General features: G+C 38.5%; 1 protein-coding gene across 6 annotated transcripts in view; it reads left to right on the top strand.

Moving 5' to 3' along the window:
• The window catches only part of ASB7 (ankyrin repeat and SOCS box containing 7), a 39517-nt gene extending 17427 nt beyond the window's left edge, over positions 1–22090 (top strand). For all 6 annotated transcript variants that reach the window (XM_053364896.1, XM_053364899.1, XM_053364898.1 and 3 more), the window contains 2 exons: positions 2399–3004; positions 17612–22090. In XM_053364896.1, coding sequence (XP_053220871.1) covers positions 2399–3004; positions 17612–17751 — 746 coding nt within the window. In that variant the 3' untranslated portion in view covers positions 17752–22090. The remainder of the gene's footprint in view (positions 1–2398; positions 3005–17611) is intronic.
• Positions 22091–24820: the final 2730 nt, after the last annotated feature.

Below are 24820 nucleotides of genomic sequence, written 5' to 3'. Positions count from 1 at the left end.
TTTCCACTCCTTTTCTGACTGTTTCATGCCTCTTCTGAGGCTGTTTTAGCGATTTTTATCATTCCCAGGTATGGCGTGATGCACGTATGTATGGTGACACACACACATTGAATGTACATAAATGATGGGTTGCCTGTAGTTAGCCTCTGGCTTGTTTCCTTCTTAAGTGTAGCAGAGTTAGGAGCAGGGGAGAAGCAAAGCAGAGGTGTTTGAGCAGTGTGCACAAGTTTGCATTGAATCTTAGTTTTTAAAGTGGTTTAAAGTTGTATTTTAGCCAGGCCAATGTTTTAAACTGTCCTTGCAAATATCTTATCTCAATCTTGTATGCAGATAATGCCGGTGTATGTATAAGCAAAACTACTCTTAGAAAGGTTGGGGGGGATATGTGTGTTGTGTTGGAATATCAACTCTACACTGGTGGATCTTTAAAGAATGAATCCAGATTTCTGGGGATAGAGGGAAATCTGTGATACTGTTTTTTATTTGTTACCTTATTTTCTTTCTCCTATGGCTGAATGTTTACATGCCTGAAAAACCTTAATTTTGTGAAATGGCAAACCCAGATTATTTTCATTTTATAGAAAATGCTTTTATCAAGATGATCTGAAATAACATGTAGCTTACATACTTTGGAAATGCTGTGAACCACAGAGGGCATTCTTTCTTTACCTTATACAGCATTGTGCACTCCCCCCTCCCCCCGCAAAAAAATAGAAGCTCATCTTGCCAGACCACAATACATCTGCATCTTGGGCCAGCAGATGTTACTTCACATGCTTCTTTTTAAGACCAAGAAGCACAATGCAAAACAAAACACAGAACACAGAAACAAGCATGACATTTTAGAGTTGAAGGAGCTTTGATGCATAGAAATACCTTGAGCAGTTGGGTTTAGGTTTGTTTTTGACCAAGATGTGGAAACTGAGGAGGTGAATTGAGATGAAGCTTACTACAAGAACTCTGCATCAGTTAATTCATATTTCAAGCAAATATGAATTTCAGTGAATCTACTTCTAATTTGAGCTGTTGCATGAGCTGGATGGATAGTTGCTCTGTATGAGGCAGTTTCCTGTGTTCCCATTAAAAACATTATAAATCACAACAGCACTAAAAACAATTAAAAAGACCTGATTAAAATGATGCATGCATATTAACACCTTTTCTGAAAGCACATACTTCACTTATAAAAACAAAATAAAGTGTATAGTGTGGAAGATCAGTGTTTTCCTTCCGCTAAAGTGTTCATTGTTCTACTGCAAGTAGGTTTAGCAATTAGAGTAGCGAAGTATCAGTTAGTTCGGGTAGCCCTGTCATAATAGTTAGACAGCAGAGCAGTAGCTTTTACATTTTCCCCCATCTTCGTCTTTTCCTGGTTTGGCTTGTGGGGGGGAACTTGCCATGGAGGAGTTAGGCTGGAAAAGGAGCCTGCTGCCAGGCAGTTAGGAGCAAAGACTTCTTCAAGAAAGGTATCAACTAGCACCTGTGGTTAAAACAAGCCATGACTTTGCATTGTATCATGTTGCCAGACAACAAATCATGGTTAGTCTGCTGAGCTGCATTCAGATGTCTTAACGAGCCACACTTTGGCTAAACAAGCTGCTGTTCAGCATTATGCGTGAACCAGGCTAATACGCAATAATGTTGAGTCTGTTCAAAAGGAAAGTGAGTTCACACGTTTGCTACTACGTTGTGTATTTTTGTGTGTTCTTACTGTAAACCATCCAGTGATCCTTGGGTGAAGGGTGGTATAGAAATTGAATAAATAAAAATAAAATTCACTTTTTCAAATAGACCCATGTTCCAAAATACAGCCTGCACCTGAGATTTTGGTTTATTATTTTTTATTATTTATTCAACAGCCTCTGCCCTGGCTCTGCCAAACCACATCTTAAATTCTCTGAAGTTATAAAGCAACTTGTATTTTGAGGGTTACTACTGAATTGGAAAATTGCATACAGACAACAGTTGTGTGCCAATATTATCAAATTGTTTGGATCAGCTAAGACTAGAAAGCCATAAAGTAAAATTTTACATATTTTCAATTGGTGAAAGTGAAAGAGAAAGACTAGCTCTTCCCCTAACTTTTTAGATCTTTCTCTCTGTCTATCTATCTATCTATCTATCTATCTATCATCTATCTATCTATCTTATCATCTATCATCTATCTATCATCTATGTCATCTAGCTAGCTAGCTAGCTTTTATTACGGTAAGTAAATAAAATGAACAGCTTACAGCATAATATAAGAACTAATTATTATCAATTGCAAGATGGTTGGGTAAGATGATTTTGTAGGACACCCTCCCAAGAATTGTAACAATGTATAGAAAAAAATTCAGATGCCTTTTTTGTGTTCTCCTGATAATAGCTAACCCATTGCAATTTTGTTTAACTTTAGCTGATCCCACAGTGAAAGACTTAATTGGAGGCTTCACTGCTCTACATTATGCAGCTATGCACGGCCGAGCTCGGATTGCACGCCTAATGCTGGAATCAGACTACCGCGTTGATATCATTAATGCAAAAAGTAATGATGGCTGGACTCCTCTGCATGTGGCTGCTCACTACGGCAGAGACTCGTTTGTCCGTCTCCTGCTGGAATTCAAGGCTGAGGTTGATCCACTCAGTGACAAAGGTACTACACCACTTCAACTGGCTATTATCCGCGAAAGGTCCAGCTGTGTCAAAATACTCCTAGATCACAATGCCAACATTGACATTCAGAACGGCTTCCTGTTGCGCTATGCTGTGATCAAAAGCAATCATTCTTATTGCCGGATGTTCCTTCAGAGAGGGGCTGATACAAACTTGGGGCGCTTAGAAGACGGGCAGACACCATTGCACTTGTCTGCTCTTAGGGATGATGTACTCTGTGCACAGATGTTATACAACTATGGTGCAGACACTAATACAAAGAACTATGAAGGACAGACTCCGCTGGCAGTTTCAATAAGTATTTCTGGAAGTAGCCGACCTTGTTTGGATTTCCTACAAGAAGTAACAAGTATGTATACTGGAAATCTTTAATCAAAGTCCTCCAATGGTCTTTGGGGGAAGTTGGTGGAAAAATGAGTTTCCTACTTAGCTGGTTATTACTTGAAAGTTTAGGCAGGCCCAGAGAATAACCACTATTTCCCCCTTCAGAATCATGCTTGTACTTCAACTTGTATACATTCCTCCTGAACTAACTTGGATTCAAATCCTGAAATTTTTTTTGTCAGTCCTAGTCAATCAGCAGTTCTGCATGTGGCAGGAAGGTAACAGAGAATGAAGGCTGAGAAGTGTAAAATACATTTTTCCAAGGTCTTTCTCTGGTTTACAAAGGAATGTTCAAAAACTGCTGCTTGCTCATAAATTATTTTTCACTTTTCTTTGTTCTTCATTAGAATGGGAGATGATACTGAATTATTTATCCCTTGGGGCTGCGAAATGAGCCTGGTTATTGTGCTGACATCCTTTGGACCTCACAGTGATATTAACATGTGTGTGTTGGTTCTTAAATTATAGATCTAAGCAATTCATGGTTGATACCACTTACTATAAGTAGTATTGTTTTCACCCTCAGTTTTCTTCTCATCTTCTTTGGCGATCAAACTTTACCAAACCAATTCCTTTTCCAGCAGTTGCCTGACACAATATTTCTTCTTGGTTTGTGCTTATGATGCAGTGTTGACGTGGTTAATATGTACTGTTTTCCTTTGTCACTAAGCCCCCAATTTATGCACATTTAACTTGTGCACATTCAGCTTGACATGAATGGCAAAAAAATTAAGGAGGAGTGGAGTTTCGAGGAAAATGACTTTGGTAATCCCACCTGCCATTGAATCCAGTGTGTTTTGCCTATATGTGATTTTGGCTTTAGGCATGATCCCGAGAACGTAACCCCACTCAAACTGCAGGCTTACTTTTGAAGTAAAATCTAGGGTATACAGAATAGAGCAGAGCCAGAGTTGTTTTTGTGACAAACCATATTATAACAATCAGCCTCTTACGTGTGCACTGTATGATAATGATATCTCATCGTAGGTGGAACTTGTCAAATGTAGGTAGCGTGTAACAACCCATAGTTCCAATTCTGTTCAGTAGCAATCACTTGTCTTATCTCTAGTCATTGCTGACATGTGGGTAAGACTAACTCAGCTGTATCTGAGGCTCCTACATTCAAGAAGTGTGTGTATGTGTATGGGGTTTGATTGCTGAATAAGCTCGAGGAGGCATGTCATAGGTATGTAAATTATCTGCTCACATTATTGAATTTGTACTTCCTTTGAAACTACAGAGGGATTAATTTTTAACATACAGATTTAGTAACAGGTGTAATACTAAACTTTGCTTCAGCATTATGTAAATGAAGTTTGGGCTTTTGTTCATTCTCCCTCACGTCGCTATACCAATTTCTGTTCTCTCTAGTTCACATAAACCATTAACTTATCATCATTTGAAAAACAACAACACTGATCTTTAAAGCATTTCCTTATTTAAAAAAAATTGTCCCAGAAAACTAATCCTTTCCTTTAAAACAAAGAGAGAGGTTACTACCATTTGCATTGTCAGTATTTTTCTGGACTTGTAGTTTTCCTTCATTTTTCTCTTCTCTGAAGTATGATTTCACCCAGTTTTTTTTGCATATAACAATGCATTCACATCCTAGTTACTTTATCCAGGCCCTTTCTCTGCAGAGTTTTTCTTCCAGCTTACTCTCCTACCCTAGCAACTTCCTGCTTAGCACCCTCCTCTGTGTGTCATGTGGGAATTTGGGATTGGTTTTTTTCTTGAACACTTAAACCTTTTTTTAAAAAATTGTGCTTAATATGTTCAGATTTTTGAACATTAAGGCTGCAGTCCTAAACACCTAGATTGAATTTTGCTCCATTAGACTCCATCGAACTGACTTCCGACTAAGGTATGTTGGATTGCCCTTCACCACTGTAGTTAAGTAATTTTTAGTTGCACTGTTCCTATCAATGTCTCCCTTTTTAAAAACTTCTCGGTCTCCTTAACCCTACAGTGTAATTTTGATCTTTTTCAGTGTCCTTCATGGATTGTACATGGATTCTATACTGTCTTTTTCTTTCCATCATGTCCCTTCTATTGTCATAATCATTTAACCCTTTCAACATGTTCAGTGCTGTAGGCATGTATTCACCTGATTTTGATTGTATGCCTTTCTTCATCAAAATGTAACGCCACACTAGCACTGGCTAAGATTTGTGGAATGGCTGAACTGAAAGATCTCTGTGCTGATTTTCTTCTGAGCCTATCCCTTCTAAGGCTTGCTTTGCTCACGTTCTGCTTCTCATACCTTTAGCACTACCCTTGTACAACCCTTTGAATACTTAAGCATTGAATAAGCAGCCACAATGGCCTCCTCCCTACACCTGTTGTTTTTCTCTTTCTGATGCCCAGTGCATCCATGTGTAGCACACCCAGTGATCCTTGGGGATGGCCTTGGGCCTCTCTTGGCCACGTTGGTCCTATTGCATACCCTCCTTAAATGCTTTTGACTTGGCAGGAATGTGTCCTTGAACTGTGGTAATGCCTCTTGCTTCCTGGATAAAGGGTGGAAAGGGTTGTGGATGTGTGCTGACTTTAGCATGCCTGCAATGTAGGCAACTGTACAAAGGAAAGTCACATCCATTGCTTGGCCCACTCTTGCCTTTGGTCTCATTCACCATGCAGCCCTTGGGAGGAAAATGGTTCCTTGCCCCTGATTTAGGCCTTATTCCCAAGATTTATTGCATTTGTCTCTGCCTCTGGGATGCCATTTGACAAGTTTGTACTGTACTTTAGCTAACTAAGTCAAGACTGCAGGGAGAGTACTCCCATCACAAAAAGTCAGTACAGGATGTGTCCATTAGTAAGTGGATTGAAGCACTTCCAGCTTTTTTGGCAAACTTGTGACAGGCTTATGAAAAGCCAAGGTGCAAACTCATTCTTATTTTTGTAAAGGGAGTGGTTAGTTGCAGCACTTCCTTAAGCGAAAACCTCCAATGTGTGGAAAAGCAAATACTTTTAGCTTGAGAGAAGACTCTTCAATGCTTATACACACCAAGCCCCAACATGAAAAGTTCTTTGTCACCTGTAGCCATGATGGTAGCGCTGTATTTTATATTATGTGATAATTAGTGTGTGAACCATAGCTGTCAACCTTCCCTTTTTTTGCGGGAAATTCTCTTATTCCAGCGCTGCTTCCTGCTGCTATCCCGGATTGTTAGATATCCCGTAGACTGTCCCTGGGACAGGTGAGGATGCTGATCCCTTATTTTCAAATCTGAAAGTTGACAGCTATGGTCTGAACGCATCCCTCTGCCCATTTCTCTCTAGGTTGGCTTTGACAGTTTGACTAGGTGGTAATAACTGTTTGTGGCAACAAAGTATAAAGCTGTAGTTACAAGGTTTATTACTGTGTTGCAGTAGTCTAAGCAAAAGGCACATTACTGCTCTAAGCAGCTTCCATTTATCAAAGGGGGCCAGCCAGCTTTAAGGTTGGATGCTTGGAATGTGGTTTCCTTGATAATCATAATCAGAGAGGACTCTGTTGAAGAGGACACTTAAACAAGTTAGTCTTCTCAAGGGAGATTATTTAATTACATTTTGTATCTTTTATACTACTGTACTCCCTTTGTTAAATTGAAAGATTTGTGGATTGAAAAGTAATTTGAAAGCCTTTTAGATCCCCCTTTCTTTAGACACCTACAACTGAAATGAATCTAAATTTTCTTTGCCAAAATTTGAAAAAGTGTGTTCGGTGTTTTTAAGTCGTGCAGTGGCTTCCACTCCTACGTAATTTGAATCCTTTGAAATTGAGAACTTCATGGAATGTAGTTGTGGTCAATGGGGCGATTTTCCTGCATCAGCATCTTTCAATGTGTAGGAAAATATTCTATAACTTAATATGAAGTTTTAAAATCATTTGCTTCAATTAATGGTTGTAAACTTCCTCTGCTTTTCAAGTCAGGTTGAAGATGATGGCTTAGTTCATCCTCTTGCAGAGATGTTGTTTTTATGGAACTAATGTTATAGTGCATGTGATATTGTAGACTCTTCATGCAGTACTAATCTCCCCTTGTTAGGTAGCTGATAGTCAAATGCCAGTTTTAAAATAAATAGCGTTTTATGAGACGGGGGCAGGCTTTTATGTATGTTGGAGATGGATCAGACTCTTTCAGAGAAGAGACATCCTAGGTTCTTTTGGGCATGGAAAATAGGAGGCTAAACTTTCAAAGGGTTATGTAGCATCTGAGGTGGGTGACTGTTAGTCAAAGCAAACTCCCTGGCTATCATATTCCAAGCACATTTTCAAAGCATGCATGTTTGCCTCAAGAACATAACTGGGCTTTTTGTTCAGGTAGGTGCTTTGATATTGCCGTAAGTTTTGTGTGTTTATCCCCCAACAATCCCTTTATTCAACCCCCCCCCCCAAAGTACTCTGTTTCAGGGAGGTTGGGCTGCCTTTGGGCATTGCAATACCGTATAAAAGTGAAATATACAGTGTACTAATTGTAAATGGAGCTAAGCTATAACATATGCTGAAGTCTTGCTGATTTAAATAATGCATTTGTAAGTGTACCACCATGTATAATTGCACACTGTGTGCAGCAAGTTTGAACACCATGAGCATGAGCCGGACTTCTATTGGGCTTGATCTACAAAGTGAAATAAGCTTTTAACAAAAAAGAGACCTTGCGAGAAACGGCTGTTATCTCAGGATTTTGGAGTTTAGCTTCAACCACTTTTATATTCTACTTTTACTGATGCTGGGGTTGGGATGGATTTCTTACATTCCTATTGAATTTTGATCTGCATACAGTTGCTGTTGCCTGCCGCTGTGTTAGGCAACAGTATTATCAGTCTGTATACCAAAAAGGTGTTATGAACCTGTAGCTTGAGGCTTTTAAAAGAGCTGGAGTTTAATTGTAGCATTTTCAGGTCACCAAACAATGAATGGGTGAGTGGTACTTATCCCTTCAGTTTTGCAAGCAGATTTAACATAAATATAAATGGGTAGGCAGTTATTCAATTTCTTACCCGCCCTTTACTGCAAGTTCCCAGGGCGAGTTACAACAATAATATATACAATTATAAAACAAAATAGTTACAGCCATAAACAAAAGTGTAAACAATTACAAACAATTCCATATATAAAAATAGAACAGACATTTAAAAGCAGTTCCATAAATAAAAACCATTGAAGTTTATTCCAGTGCAGATGCAAGACTGCACATGAAGCTATAGGAACCCTGCATGTGAATGTCTCGGGCTTTAAATGATCATCAAACTGAAGTTTTAGTATTTGATGGTAATGTGCACTCTGTTAAAATCATGAAGTGGGGAGAGTGGAAGCAACACTACTTCGAAACCAAAAATAGCAATAGAGCATTTGATTGCTATAAGGCAACAGTGCATTTTGTAGGGGTGTGAATTGCTTCTTTTACCTCACTCTCCACTTGATATAAATCACAGAGGCAATCAAAATAATGACAATTTCCTTTTCCTTAAAACAGCTTTCTGGGACTGGTGCCCATTTATGATGGCGTTTTAACTTGCAGATTTCACCTGAATTATCTAATGACAGAGGTTTTGGTTTTTATATGTATTTTTAAAGCAGATATAAATTAGTTTTAACTTTAATTTCACACCTATCTTCCCCCCCCCTTTTTTTTGCTTAATATTACTGTTTTGGAGCCTTTTACACAGTAGATCACAGTAACATCAAATATAGTTCATCGCTACCTTGAAATTTATTATTAACCAAATTCATGAGTACCTATACTAGCTAGACAAAACATGGCATCTATCTAACTCACATTTGGAATAATGTTCTCCATAGATTCTGTGCTTTGTGGGTGTGGGGCGGGGAGGGGAAATGTTTCTTATGGGGGGGAGCTATGATCTCACATTCCTTTTGAGAAACAAAACATTTTTTGAAAGAAGAATGGTGGTGGGTAAAGGGGGAAAAGTCTGCTCTTTTCCAGCTATGTGGAATTATATTGCATTTTAGGTTGTTACTTTTTTGTGGGGTGGGGGGGTGGAACAAAAACAAAAAGACAAAGCACTTCTTTGCCTTCAGTGGAAACGTTGGGTATTTGTGGGCATCCAAATGATCAGTGCAAAATTTTGCAGTGATGGAAAGTTCTTTTTAATCTATGCTAAGTATAAGAAATGTTATACTGGAGAAAGAACCTCATTGTTTCTGGTCTCAAACTATCATTTAAAACCAGGCTTTGGTATGCATTTGAAATGGAGGGTTAAACACTAGCTTTCTCCCATTGAGGTAACTCTTCTGGGAGAGAGAATTTTTTCTTTTATAAAGCTGTGTTATATCATTGGCCACAAGAATCTAAAGCAAGCTGCAGGAGGTAGATTTTTGGGGGCAAGTAGGGCAATTATTTTATTTTTTAAAATTGACACTCTTGCACAACTAAAATGATTTCACCAATCAGCAATCAATCAAGGAAAACTAGAGAAGGAGAAATATACCAGCATATGAAAATACGTAATTGCTCTGCTTTTGATACTCTTGATTCATTCGTATTTTAATTTTAGACCAGTTTATCTTTTGACAATGATGGTTTTATTCCTCATATAGACTGCAGACAGAAAACCAAATTTTATGCTTCTGGTCTAGTTTGCAGGTCAGTTGCTGCTCTTGTGATCCTGTAATGGGACTGTTCCTGATCTGGGGAACGACTTGTGTGCTATTGAAAAGTCTAGAGTGACTAAAGTTGTGATGGTGCTTAAAGTCCATAATAAATTGACTATGTCCTCATATATATGCCTATATGTCAATAGGCCCTGCTCACTAATCCATCGGTGCATCAAATTAGGCCAGCAGCATGGAGGAGCAGGTCCTTTGCCAAAGTGTCCTCTGGTTTTGGAATGCTTGCTCATCAGATGTGAGGAAGTGTTTTTTTAAAAAATGTGTTGATGAGCTAATGGTTATTTGATTGATTTGGGAGGGAGGGAGAGGGTTTTTAAAATTTGCTAGAATCCAAATAACTGCAAAATTAGTTCTACATGCCAAAATACGTTTTTAATTTGTGTTCCTCATCCTCCCCATTCTGCATCACAAACCTATTTTGAAAAGGATTGGATTTACAGACCTGTTCTGGCAGTTAAAAATGCATGGGGGCATAAAGTGTGTAGGGTATATACATGCCGCCCCACTGCCTCTGCCCACTCCACCCTGAACTTTTTTAATTCAACGAGAGAGACTGAAGGGAAGTTGCACACTGGCTCAGCTGAACATATTTGTGTTACCCAGTTTCCAAAAAAAATGGGAAGGTTTCTAAACGCATTGCATTGAGTGTGCTCGCTAGCCAGTTTTAGATTTTTCTGCTCAACACAGAAAGATCGAGGCATAGATGGGGATGGTGAAGGTGGGGCCAGCATGCACCTTCATTCACCCTACATGCTTCATGCAATTCTTTCATGTTCTCTGTATTGCCTGGACAGGGCTTTAGATTTGAGGAAATCTAGCTTTCAGGGTTGGGGTGGGGGAAGGCACCTCGCTGAGCATACCAGAGATCTTGTGCAAACTCAAAAGTAGAGTTTTTAATCCTATACTGTGTTGTTGTTTAGTCATTTAGTCGTGTCCGATTCTTTGTGACCCCATGGACCAGAGCACGCCAGGCACTCCTGTCTTCCACTGCCTCCCGCAGTTTGGTCAGACTCATGTTTGTAGCTTCGAGAACACTGTCCAACCATCTCGTCCTCTGTCGTCCCCTTCTCCTTGTGCCCTCATTTTTTCCCCTATCTTATAGCTATCTTTATTTTAATATATCTCTTGGAGGTTTGGTATCGTACATATTTCATTTTTTGATTTCTGCATTTCAGCATTTGGAAAAAGTAACTTAAAATGCTTTAAATACAATACTGCTTGGTATCAGTTTTCTACAACTTAGAAGTTGTCCCGTCCTCCCTTCCCAGGCTGTTAGAAACAAGATTTTGAAAAGTATTCCATGTCCCTAGTATGGGAATGGATTTTCAGAGCAGGGCAGGTGTTCGCTTACAACAATATGATGACTACTTTGAAAATCTAGCTGCTAGATAGGCTTGAAAATCACAGCAGGTTTCGTTGCCTGTGGTGAACAAAAAAATGTATATTTAGGTCAGGCTGGAAAACATTACAAAAAGTTGTTAGGGATGGGAGCTTTTGGGTCTTTTTTTAAAAAAAAGATTTTTCTGCTTCTATAAGAAACTTTGTGGTCTAGTAACTTCTGTAGACTTCAAATTGCCATATATTACAAGTATAAGGATAATATTAAAGGTGCTGGGTAACTGAATCTCAAAGGCACTACGAACTTATTAACGGCTGAATTGTAGACTCTAATTAAAATAGTTAGGTCTTTGGGCTGTTGTCTTAGTCTTGTGCCTGCCTTCCTGTTTGCAATGGAGTTTTTTGTCATTGTTTTGTTTTTTGTTTTTTTACTTTCTCCTTGCCGTATCTGCTTCATTAAAACAACAACCCACCCACCCTCAGATACTTCAAATGATAACTATAACATGTCTGTGCTTGCTGTCAGATGAAATATACTGGAAAATACACTGTTAACATATACCTGTTAGACTATTCACTCGTAGGAATCAGCTTCTTTTTGGAGAATGGCCAGATTTGGTTAACACAGCAGGAGAAGTTAGCGTTTCTAAAGGGTTCCCCTAAGCAGGTCTTAAATTGCTGAGGTTTCAACTCTCACTGTCCTTTCCCACAACAGAAAAATGTTCAAAGGTGGCTGCCATTCAGATTATTTTAAAAATGCTTCTTGTGGTAACATAATATGCAAACTTACTTTTAAAGTCAAGTGAAGCTTATGGTAGTAACTCATTCGTATACTTTATTTATAAAGACTGCAGAATAATATCAAAACCACTTAATGGAAAAGTCACAACACTGTTGATTTCTGTGTTCTGGAATCTCTTGGTTTTATCTATGATGAGTGAATATGCAGGCTGAGGGGTGACTCATAAGGTCATTTTTAGCACAAATTCATGTTTTCTTAAGTCTTTGTAATGTAAGGCTAGCTGTGCAGCTGTGCATCGTGGCCCCATTATATGCATAAAGAAAGCAGTGCTTAGATTGGAGTCCCAGTGCTTTCAGGAAAGAAATTTCTATGCTTGTTGTTCAACTTCTATTGGATATGTAATATATGCAATATGTTCTCCAGTATCTTGTCTAATGATCAGGTCTAGAAGCATTAATCTACTATATTGCATTTTTTATGTTCTGTTCTTCCTCCAACAAATTTGGGGTCATGCACCAGGTTCCTCCCTTTCCCTTCAACCACACAGCCGCCATATGAGGTAGGTTGAGCTGGGAATTGAAGCTGAATCTCCCTGGTTATAGCCTGTCACTGACCACTACATCAAGACAGTTTTATTAATTACCACAGAAATTTGCATGAGACTATTTTCTACACAGATGTGACCTCACTCATGAAACTACAACTGCTTCGTCATATACACACACACACACACTATCGTGAAAGTGTTGACGGTGGGTTCCCAAGGCATATAAACACAGCTATTTTGACATACGTACTCCTGTATTCTGGGAGAATGTAAATGCAAAGACTTCTCACACTTCTCACATGGAAGTAATGTTTGTATAGAGAATTGGGCTTCCTTGGGAAGAGTCTAAGAGAGGAGTTAACTTGTGGGGAGGTGAGTAGAAACAAATATTTGTATGAATGGAAAGCACTGTAATTTAATTAGATTTCTCAGTCACTGTTCCCTCTCTGAGATTTTATTTTGCGTTTGTCAGACACCATCCAGTTGTGCCGGAACTCATATGTGGAACATATCAACAGCAATACAAGGAGCCGACTTACCCCAGAGGGTAGCCACAAATTGTCCATCCCCACAATTGACATGGGGGTGGACCATCAAGATCCCAAATAAATGGTTCACCCTCCTCACCCAGAGGAGGGGGGTCACCACAGGCTCGCCCTGCTACAGCCAGATACATCGTTCCCTCTTCCTCCTTGAGGATGGAGCCCTAGCCTCTTCCCCCAAATGGGGTTAGGGATGGAGGAAACGCCTTGCCTAGTGAAAGATGGGAGAAATAAATGAATTAGGAGGCTGTTAATGATTGCATCAGCATTTCAGTTCCCTTTCCCCCCCTTAGTTTCCAAAACAAATCTTTAGAGCACAGTGTTTTCTGTCTTACTTTTTTGTTTCCTTTAGCTAAAATTGAAATTGCATAACATTAGGAATAAACATTAATACACTGGAAAAGGCTAACAAAACAATTGCGGGATCATACCAAAAATGATGAATAATGGCTTAAACATACCTGAACGTATATTCTCAGAAGGTCATTAAAAGCTATTTTTTATCAAATGGAGTTTCACAAATTTGATTCTCAGAATCACAGATAAAATTAAGTTATAACATTATAGAATTTGGAATATGGGTATGAAACCAGTCCCACAGTAGTGAAGAATTTCACCACATACTCACAAAAGAGGGAGAAAATACAGGTGAAGAACTTCACGAAAGCTGATCAGGTTCAGCATAGCACTTACTATAACACATTGAAAAATGCGGCAAACTCACACATACCTTTTACAAGGCTTATGTAATATAGCCAGTGCAATCCCAGATCTTTCCTCCTTTCCCCCCCTCCTGCCCCTGCTGAATTACAAATATTTTGCCATAGTTTTTAATCTAGCTTTTTAGAGTATTTAGATTTTTGACAGATATGCTTTGGATTATGTTTGTAATAAATGGGTCGTATTTGAATTGATAGTATCTCAGAGGGTAATATGTAATGGTAGAAGCAAGTGATGGCACTAACTAAAATAATTATATCTTTTCGAGGTACTAAATGTATATTAAGAGATTTGATTTTCTGTGGCTTGTTTTGTTCTAACAGTTTCTCATCGAGTAATAGAAGCTTATCTAATTTTCACATACAGTCTTCCATCTGACTACTGTATTTACAAGCATCCAGTTATACTACTGGGGCATCATCTATATATATAAAAAATCTCAACTAACCAACATGAATATTAATTTGAATTTATGAAAAAAAATCCAATCTCTTAATATACATGTAGTACCTCGAAAATATATAATTGTTTTAGTGCCATTACTTGCTTCTACCATTACCTATTACCTTCTTGAGAGATACTATCAATTTAAATACGACCCATTTATTTCAAACATAATCCAAAGTGTATCTGTCCAAAAATCTAAATACTCTACTTCTATTTAATAAAGCTGACTGAAAATCCGGTAAAATTTTTATTTCTCCTTCTGATAAATGCTTTGTCCATTGTAACTAAGAATAACAGCTGCTACTTTCACTTTACAGCTGATAAATTGAAATATTTCTGATTTAGTCATGTCTTAATTTACGAGTTTATTTTATTTATTTAAGTAACTTTTTAAAAAAACCAAAACTTCAAAAGTAGCTTACATATTAGAACATCAAACAATATGGCAGCAAAAAGATGACAGCCCAGCTTTTTAAATAATTTCTGAAATGGAAGAAATTTAGGAACAGTGTTAATCAAGGAAAGTAATTCATAAAACCACAGTTATAAGGGGGAAAGCAGAAATTTTGTAAGACAAGTATTTGGTAAGGGCTATAGCTCAGAGGAAGAGCATCTCCTTTACATATGGAAAGTATTTCATTCAATCCTTGGCATCTTGAGATTGGACTCAGAATGTTCCTAGTCTGAAACCCTGGAGAACAGCTGCTAATCAATGTAGGCAATACTGTACTGAACTTGATGGACTGGAGGTCTGTCTCTGCATCAGGCAGCTTCCTATGTGTTAACCCCAAATGCCCTCCTAAAGAGCCATTTTTTAACCAACCACATAAAATCAAAGTATTGGAGTCTGACAGATCACACTTGATAGGATGTTCTACATGGTGGGTGCCAGTTTGGAAAAGGCCCTGCTCATGATAGCTGCCCATTATGCCTCATGAGGGGAGAACTTTGGAGTGAGGACTCGTATGTTGAATTGGGCACATTGAAAGGAACATATGGAATTCCCGCTGTATCTTTACGTTGCAGTTATGCATAATCATATAAAATCATAAGCTGATCTCTTATTTAAATCTAAAACTCTAAAAATATTGAATATATCAAATATTTTAATCTCAACCATTTTTCAGCTTGAGCACATCCTAATGCACTTTGATAATGCACTTGAGGAACAATATCCCCAAAATCATTCTCTCTTTGAACTAAACTTTCCAATTTATCACCAAGTTCTTTAAAGTTGTTTACATAAACATGTACTTTATTCATTGATGTTTTTAATCTTTTTTGACACTCTTAGGTTTCTCAGTATATTCTTTCAATTCTTTATCTGTGTGTCTATCTTCTGAAAGTTTGAATTCCTTCTTTAAATATTTTTTCCCTTTCCTCAAGAGACTATATTGGGATCTCTTACCCAATTAATTTTCTCAGGAATTTTTGGAGTCATATCCACAAATCAACTTTGAATCATTCACTCCCCAATATATTAGCAGGACAATCTTAACTATAAATCTTTCATTTCATCTATCCCACAGACAGAATCAGTATCATATCAATTTGTTTCAGAATTCTTTTTCAAATAATCATATTTCAATACCACCCAATCATATCTCACATAATATATATTGTGCATGTCCCGTATACAAGAAAATTGTAGAAAATGAAGTGCATAATGTTGCATCAATGCAGGACAGTTTGTAAACTATAAACATTTTTCAGCTAAATACTATATTTCACTATCCCTTACATACTATAATTTATATTGCAACAAATCAGTATAAAAAAGAACATTGAAATTCCAAATCCTTATTAGTTGAGAAAATAACAGTCACAAAATCAAATTGGAATTTATTATGTAGTAATGTTTTCGACATGCATTTCCGAATAGGTTTGTGGTAATATTGGTTAACGTTCCAAATAGTCAGAATTCTCAGACTTTGCTGAACAGTTATGAAATGGTCGCACCTTTTGATGATCTAAGTCACTTGTACTGGTGAGGTGGCCTCCAGCCATATACAGGTGTACAAAATACACACCTGGAAGTGAGTTGCTGTTTCTGGTCTGTGTTGGAAATGGAACTTGTTAGCTGCCTCCTCCCCCCCCCCCCCCCGGAAAAGGTGGGCAGGCTCACCTGACAGCAAATGCAGTTTTCGGAGTACCCAGCTTGACAGTTCTCAGCTTCTGTCTCTTTGAAGTAGTATTGCATTCACTGAACTTGAGCCCCTGGGATAGGGTGGGTTATAAGTGTTTGCTTAAATCAGGCTTTTTAACTGTTGCCTGTACCAAAGGAACAGACAGCTGCTGCCTCTACTTCTAGAATAAAACTTACTAATAAGAGCCTTCATTAAATTTGATGGTTCAAACATGTGCCATCATTGGAAGCAGACAGAGAAGGGTTAATGGAATTAGTTTTGATACCATTGTATTTCTGAATGTGCTGGCTTTGGAAGTCTTTTAATTGTCATGTTTAATCTCCCTTTTAATCTTTCCAAACTTGGCAGAGGTTCTGCACTTAGTATTACCTCTTAATCATCATTAGATAGAGCTTGATTTGTTGCCTTCTTCACTTGTATTGCTTTTGCCCGATTATTAATAACATTTTACATTTGCCAAATGAAGGTTCACTGGTGTTGGTCTATAATCCTCCCCTCCCCTCCCTTTTTCATTCAAATGCAACCAAGAATGAGTAAGTTCTCTAGACACCAAGAGCCAATAGATGTGGCAACTGGTGCTTAACACTGGAAATGTCCATTGTTAGCACATTCCCAGGAAATGCTCTTCAGCTTATCAGGGGGAAATGTCAAGACGCTTAATAATCAGCTCTTAAGGAATTCTGCCCTAAATGTGGATTGTCTGCCAACCCCCTTCCATTTTATTCAGGAGATCTGTTGCAGATTTGGATGTGAGATGTTTTTCTGTAGGCTACAGTCAATGTTCAACTTTCAATGTACACTTGTGAATGCTGATGTGACAATCCAATTCAAATGTTGTGAATGTCTGAACACTATTGAGATAATACTGTTTGAAAATTTCCTGAACTGTAGTTGTTAGCAATCACTGTAGTATGTCCAGAAAAGGAGAAAATCTCCTCTCTTTCTCTCTCTCCCCCCCCCCCCCAATATTCATGAAATCTCTCTGGGATTTTCAGTTTTTGCCTTTAAATACCATAAATTTATGTGAATATAAAATCATGCACTAGTGGTTAAAAGCAAATGTCTATATGGAGTTGGCAATGCTTTTTTTTTATTTCTGTTCATCTCATTCTGCAGTTAGCTTAAAATTTGTTCTTGGGCAACTCTGGAAGGGAGCAACTCAGTGTTAGAGCATAGTAATAGTTAGTTGGCATGCAAAAGGTTCAAGGTTCATTATGGCATCCTTAAAAGGCTATTGGGTAGCAAGGCTGGGAAAGACTTCTGCTTGAGACCTGCTGCTAATTGTTTGTAACTTGGATAGTTTAGCTGAAACCTGACATTTAACTGAACACACGAAAACCAGTTTCTAGGTCTACACATTTAGCTGTTCTGCTTCATAGTGCTTGTGAGAGTTTCTGCTTGTTTGTTTCAGCTTTCAGCTTTCAATTACTTTTTAATGATGGCATATTCTTTTTATCTTCTTTTCAGGGCAGCCACGGAACTTACAAGATCTATGCCGAATTAAAATCCGCCAGTGTATAGGCCTTCAAAACCTCAAACTACTTGACGAACTACCAATTGCCAAGGTTATGAAAGACTACTTAAAACACAAATTTGACGATATCTGACATTTTTGCAAAAACGTTGGACGATAAGCAAGATTAGTTTATATTCCAGATACCTTTCAAAGGCTGGTCACCTTGCACAACGTATATCCTATGCAATTTCTGATTTTTTGTTTTCCCCGAGAAGTCAGAAGGCAGGTATACAATTTCTTTGGGAGGGGGGTGTTTTATACCAAATGCTAGAAGGTCTTACTTTTTTATTATTTCTTGGTCCAAGTTTACAAGATCCAAGCTCTCTATACAACTTTACGATTGTAGTCTGGTTTCCCCAACCCCTCTCTACAGGGGTGAGTATCTTATTTTTTTTATTTTTAAAACACTTAAACTTGCAGCTTTGAAATGAAGACAGAATGTCAGTTGTTCAAATGGATCCTTCCCGTACCCCAATGTAGCATGTGTAATACTGTGAGATGGCTGAGTGAATGCTAAACAAAGTAAAAGTGTAGGAGACTTAAGGAAGTAACCCACAACACGCTACTGTTGTATAGCCTCTGTTCCATGGGGAATCCTAGGCAGGACCCTCTGAAATGAAGGATCTACATAGCAGCAGTGCTTCCTGGATTAAGTCCACTAGCATTGTTCCCGTGCCAAGGACCAAGATGGGTATCCGCTTATTCCTCATAAGGAGTCCTGACAATTGACTGGATTCCATATGGTCACTATTTTATACCCATAAGGTGCTTTTCTCAGAATCATGGCTCAGGCTTGTAACTAGGGTGTTCAGAGTTTACTATAAACACGATAGCTCTTTGGAAACGTTGCCACCTTCATTGTTTTTTTTTTCCTTTTCTTCCTTTTTCTTAAAAAAAAACCCAAGTTGGATCTTTAACATAATAATTGTAGTTCCGATGTCCATATGTCTTATCCTTCCTTTGATGCCAGTATGTTCGCTGCTGTTTGTAATTAGGTTTTACACTGCTCAGATGCCTCTGTGGTCTCTCTGTATTTCTTTTTTTATAAAAACATTAACGGAAAACTAATCTAATTTCAAAGCCGATCCATCCTGTTTCTCATATGCAATAATCCCCCCCCCCCGATTTATATTTTCTCCATCACACATGTGACTCACACACATTCCTACCCTGGTCTCAATATGATGTTCGTTACTTATTGGAATTGCTGCTTGCTTATTGGGATATATATATATAGATATTTTTGTTACCCCTCCCAAATTTCAAAGGCATCTAGTTTGGACTGTTGTGGCTCACTTCTTCCTCCCCACCCCTCACCCCCATGCAAGAGGCTAATCTGTGGTATTCTTAAAACCAGAATCTGGCCTAGCAATTGAGTTTCCATATTTTGAAAAGGGCTCCATAACCTGAAACCTGTTGTGTTTTCAGCTTGCTTGATGTTAATTAGGACTTTGGGCTGATTCACCAAACCCCTAATTTGTTCTTATGGGCTGTGGTGTAAACACAGCATCTCAAAATACCTTTGCTGACAGGCAGATCTGTGTAAAATTTACCATAAATCTGTAGGTCACAGATCTAAAGGGGAACCTTGTGTGAACGATTAAGTTCCATAAGTATGTTGAAGCATAAATAATTGGCCATACCCATAGAAAACTTAGCCGCAGCACCTGGACCTTTATTATTTTGAAGATTCTATATATAACCGCACTGTAATGAGACTTTCTCACTTGGAAGATGATAAGCTTCTGAGCACAAATCTAAATCTGCAAGAACCCAGCCTGTGCTTTTTAGGCTGAAACTGGCACATGTTTAATTATGGCACAGGTTACTAGTCATACCTTAGGTAAAGCCTGCAGTTTGATAGGAGTTGAGATTACAAAGAAAATGAGTTTATAAAAGTTATCTTCTGTATGTCAGTGGCTTTAGCATCCTGAGCTTTGGGGTTCCATCTGAGATTCAACATAGATTGCACTTGGGGAACATTATTAGTTCTCTCTGCAGTTTCCAATCACTTTCCCACCACTCGTTTCTTAAAGGGGAACAGAAGTCAGTAATTTAGGATCAATAGAGCTATGTAATCAATGGTACATGACTGCAGCATTAATTTCCATTCTCATAAGCATCAATCCTGTTGCTGTCAATCAATTACAAGGAACTAAGGTAGCAAATGACAACTTTTTGCTCAGCAAGCACTGACTTAGAGTGCAAGATATTTCCTCCCAACACACATACCTCCCCCCTCTCTTATCAAGATTCTACTTAAGAGGAATGTATGTTGTTTGTTTTAAAAAATGGAATTTCAGTGGCCAACTAGTACATCATTCTGTTCTATTCTATTTAGTTTGCCCTTAATTGGAACAGCATTCAAGCTATGTATGCTTCATCAGATGGTCTTTAGTGAATACAAGGGTTTTGCAAGTCTGGACAACAAGGTCCCTGTTTCTTGTGGTAAGGAGCTAGGAGCAACTCGTCTGTTTTAATCTTCAAGGAAATGTTCACAAAAGCTTCCCCATCTCTTCTAATTTTTATGTTCTTTGGTATCTTAAGGCCCCAATCCAGTTTACTGGAGATTCAGGCTTTTATCAGTTTGGTTGACTTTCTTAAAGTGATGGTGCATTCTTACCAGCCTAGTAGTCTTTACTGGTTCAGGGATCAACTGTAAGGTGAATTTTATTCTGTCTTGCTGCTGTGACTTCAAAAAATATATATAAAATGTATTGCTGATAACAAAAGTGCTATTTAATGAAATGTATAATTCCATTTATTTATTTGTTTGAGGTTTGTTTTCGTGTCTCTCCCCCTGCCCCAATGTTTTAATAATTGACACACTTTGAATGAAGTACATCTTAGGCCATAAAGTAAAATTCCCTTAACCCTACTGTGTTATCCATTATTTCAGTAAAGCCATTTGACTAGCTGAAGGCAAAGTGGGGAGGGGCAACCTTCGGTCCCAGTTCCTAAGAAAATCAAACCTTTGACTTATTAACTGGGTAGTTGGTCGTCTTTCTTTCCTTTTAATGTACAGGAGATTCCATAGCATATGCACCATGTTGAATTGGGGCCAAAGGGCAGAATGTGCATTGTGCATATCTCCATGCAAGCCCAACTTAATTAGGGGTTATACAGCCTGAAAGATTTGTACCTCTTTGAGCAAACATAACTTGTTTTTGAGAAGAGAATCAGAATGAAATGATGTTGATGTATTTTGGTTTTACCACTAAAAAATGATGGAAGCTTTCCATTAAATGTTTTGGCTTAAATTCCAAAAAAGAAAAAAGATAAGAGCATTTATCCCACTTCTTTAATATTAAACATTTTTATATAGCTTTTTTTAAAAAAACAAAACACAAATTGGCAAACACACCAAAGAAATGGACAAGATGAAGATCATTAGCAAACCACAAACCTCATTCTTTTAAAAACAAAACCAGAGTTTTGTAAATATTTCTGTTTATAAATGTACAGCAGAGTAAGAGTCTGTTTTTTAGATTATTTAATTACCATATTTCTAATCTATTTACAATATTAGAGACCATATTTGTAAATTCCCAAGGCTTCTGTTTCATTTTTCATTTTTGACTTATTTCATTATTCATATTAGGAACAATCTGCCCTCATAGGGACAGCATGAAGACACAACATTTTGTATTTGTTGGTTTTTGGTACTTCATACACACAAAGATGCCCAGTGTAGGAGTAACTGTGGCTCCCTGCAAGTGTTGATTTGCAAATTAGAAGCCAGCTACATGAACAAGTTTTTCCTTCTCTAAGCACAAACTCTCTTCCACTAACCCCATTCAGTTTAATGCTATATCTGCACCAGTGCTAACCAGGATTCCCCTTGTCTGTGTCAGATTAAGATGGCAACCTTATTTTAGCATTAACCACAGTGCAGGTGCAATGTTTCAACCATAGTTAAAGCTGACACTGGAGAACGAGAAGGAAATAATCCCTGATAGAGAAGGAGTGAGAAGGACCCACATTCCTTAAGCAAAGCCATGTTTACAAATCATGGCTTACCTTACAGAGAGCCAGCATTTCGTTTGCACCAGCCTCAAGTGACTGAGAATATAGTCCACTGGGAATGTTGCCTACAGAAGCACACTTGAAGTAAATTGGTGGTTCTCGTCTGTGGCAAGCTCCAGTTCCTTTCAGCAGAGCCTGAGATGGAGACCTTTGCTGTGGATTTTATGTCAGGTTTTAATGAAGGGTGGGATAATGAAACCTGAAATCCCAGTCTAACTCGATATGGTCAGTTTGTTGCAAATTTCACTGTGAGAAGGATGATGTACCATTTTGCCCGCCATTCTTATCTTCCATGCAGTTCTTTCTGTGTTAGCAGCATCGTAACATATTTTGTTCTTCCTTTTGTAATGTAAGGTTTTGCGTTGGGTCATTTTGAATTAAAATAATTACCAAATTCTTTTAAATCTGCTTCATTTCTTTTTTTAAAAAAAAATTCAAAAGTTTTTATTCTTTATATTGCAACGGTTGGGGAGGGTTGCCTCAGTAGCTGCCTTCTGTAAATATTGTACTTGAAGTATGACCTTCAATTTCTGGACTTAGATCTTTCCCTGGCTGTTGAAATTGTGTACTTCTCAGACCTGGAATTTAGTGATAGTCTCGGGGGGGGGGGGACTAGGATGGATGGATTTAAACCATAGTAATTTAGATCAGCAATTTAAATTACCGTATTTTGCGCCCCATAGGACGCTCCGGCCCATAGGACGCATCTAGTTTTTTTGGTGGGAAATAAAGGGGGAAAAAATTCTTCCGACCCCTCTCACTCTCCAGGCTTCAGCGAAAGCCTGCATTCGCCCCATAGGACGCACACACATTTCCCCTTCATTTTTGGAGGGGAAAAAGTGCGTCCTATAGGGCGAAAAATACGGTACCAAGAAGAAAGTCTATGTCAAGTAATCAATTAAAACCCAAATTCTCCATTTATTATTATATACTGTCTAAATAAAATATCACACCAAGGTTCCTGTTACCATAAAAAAATGACCTAGAACTTTCAGATGGTACACTATACATTTCCTAAGTGTGGTCTAAAAGAAAAAAGAAAAAGCTTATTTTTAGATTAAATTTACTCTTTGTTAATGGGAAGAACTGGATGACTGTAGCACTGTTATAGCACTGCATCACCGTAAATGTATTTAATGAAAATAAACACATGTGGGGCATATAACTGCCCTGCCCACCCCCCACCACAAAACATCAATCTCATTCAGACACAAGGACAGGTGGTCCTTAGTGGAGACAGACCATGAGATGGAAAGTGAATGTCAATGGTTTTTGGCTGATGCTTGGTTATAAATTGGGATACAGGCTGCCCAAGTGCAGCCTCGCGGACATGCTCAACTGTCCTGCAACCCTCCATCACAGCAATTAGGCTTGGTAAGGTACCCCATTGGAGCAATGAGACTGTTTTTCAAGCCGAATTGCTTCCAGAGTGGGGAGATCTTTGTGTATCTTGCAGCTGGGGTAGGACGTATGATAGTCATGCCCTGCAGTCTCTGTGAGGATCTCCCCTTCCTCCTCACAATTAGAATTGGGGGAAACTCAAATGTTTTTTCAAGCCTAATATGGGGGGGGGTATTTGTGGTGTGATAAGTTGTGATGTGTATGAATGGAAGTGTGTGTTATATGTGTATGAGAGTGGGTTGACCCACCCACACTGGCCCTTCCGACTGCTGGTATGTGACCTCTTCTAGAAGGTTAGCAATGAGCTAATCATAAATATTTACTGACTCCGAGCTAATTGGAGTTTGGCATGAAATAAGAATAAAATTTCACATGGTGATCCATCACTGGGCTAACTTGCCGGTCCTTGGTCCAGATAACAAGCCATATATTCATGACGTATTGGGATGTGTAATGACTGGTGATTATGATTTATCCCTAGTTTACTAATAAATTAGCATCTCATAAGTGGGTCATCTTCTTATATTTGCATTAAGTGCAGATTGCATTTAAGATCAATTTATTTTGAAAGCAAACTCATAACTGAATTTTTAAAAAAGAAATCTGGTTTATTTATCCACCCTGTACAAAAGTGAGAATTGACTCAGGGGAACAGTATATAAACACATCTGGTATTATAAAACCTCTTCTTATGCAAGCTGTCATGTCCTAGCAGGGAGCTCTCTGTATCCCATGGCAATACTTTAGCAATGATGAACCATTTTTGTGTGTATCTTAAGAATCTGAAAGAGCCAGCTATGCTTCTCCCAGTGGCAGATAGAAAGTTTGCATCGAGCCCCAAAATGGAAAACATGTGGCTCTCCAGATGTTGTTGGACTCGCAACTCTCATCAGCCCCAGCAAGCCTTGCTCAATGGTCACAGATTATGGGAGCTGTAGGGCAACAGAGTGTTGATGTTGATTGACAAACAGTGATCCCCTCTTCTGCAGCTTTTGGCCTGGATAAAGAGTGGCCTGGGAAGGTTTGCTACCCTGGTCAAAGAGCATATGAGTGCTGCTTTTGATGCAGCAGGTGCTCTGTCATTCTGACAGAACCATTGGGGAGAAATCATAGGCTTCAAGTTGGGCATCCTTGATTGGCCTTGATACCACTAATTAACGCCTATCCTGTCCTGGACCAACCTAAAGGTGAGGTGCTGTTTTGCTTCATCTCAAATGTCCAACCCTTCTTCCTGCTTGCACTTGATCTAGCACTTGTTACACACACACACACACACACACACACACACACACACACACCCTCTATCTTCACTGGAGTTTTCTGCATTAATTCTAAAGCAGCACTGATCTCAGCTCCACCATTGTTCCAACTTCTCTATGACATCTTTGTTGACTCTGTTAGGATAAGCAAGAGGATATTGTTGGCTCTTCCCATTCATACTTGAAACACACTTAAGAGTTTCTAATATGGTTTCTGTTCCCATCTCTCCCCCTGCCCACCACATAGGATATGTTGTTGGGTTCTGACACTAAGTTAACAGTAGAATGCAGAGGATTTAATACTACCACAAGGCCAGCTTCACCTAGTAGTTTGTTTTTTTAATAAAAAAAAAATGCATACCTCAAATGGACAATGTATTCCCTAAGGCTGCTTGTTGGGCTTGGCCTAATTTTAACAGTTCTCTGCAAATGATTAGTTCAGACATTTAGTACATAGACAGGCAACACCTTTCG

The sequence above is a fragment of the Podarcis raffonei genome, chromosome 14, assembly GCF_027172205.1.
Source record: "Podarcis raffonei isolate rPodRaf1 chromosome 14, rPodRaf1.pri, whole genome shotgun sequence".
NCBI classification, from domain to species: domain Eukaryota; kingdom Metazoa; phylum Chordata; class Lepidosauria; order Squamata; family Lacertidae; genus Podarcis; species Podarcis raffonei.
Note: the sequence above shows the minus strand (reverse complement) of the source record. Positions and strands in the feature narration are given on the sequence as shown.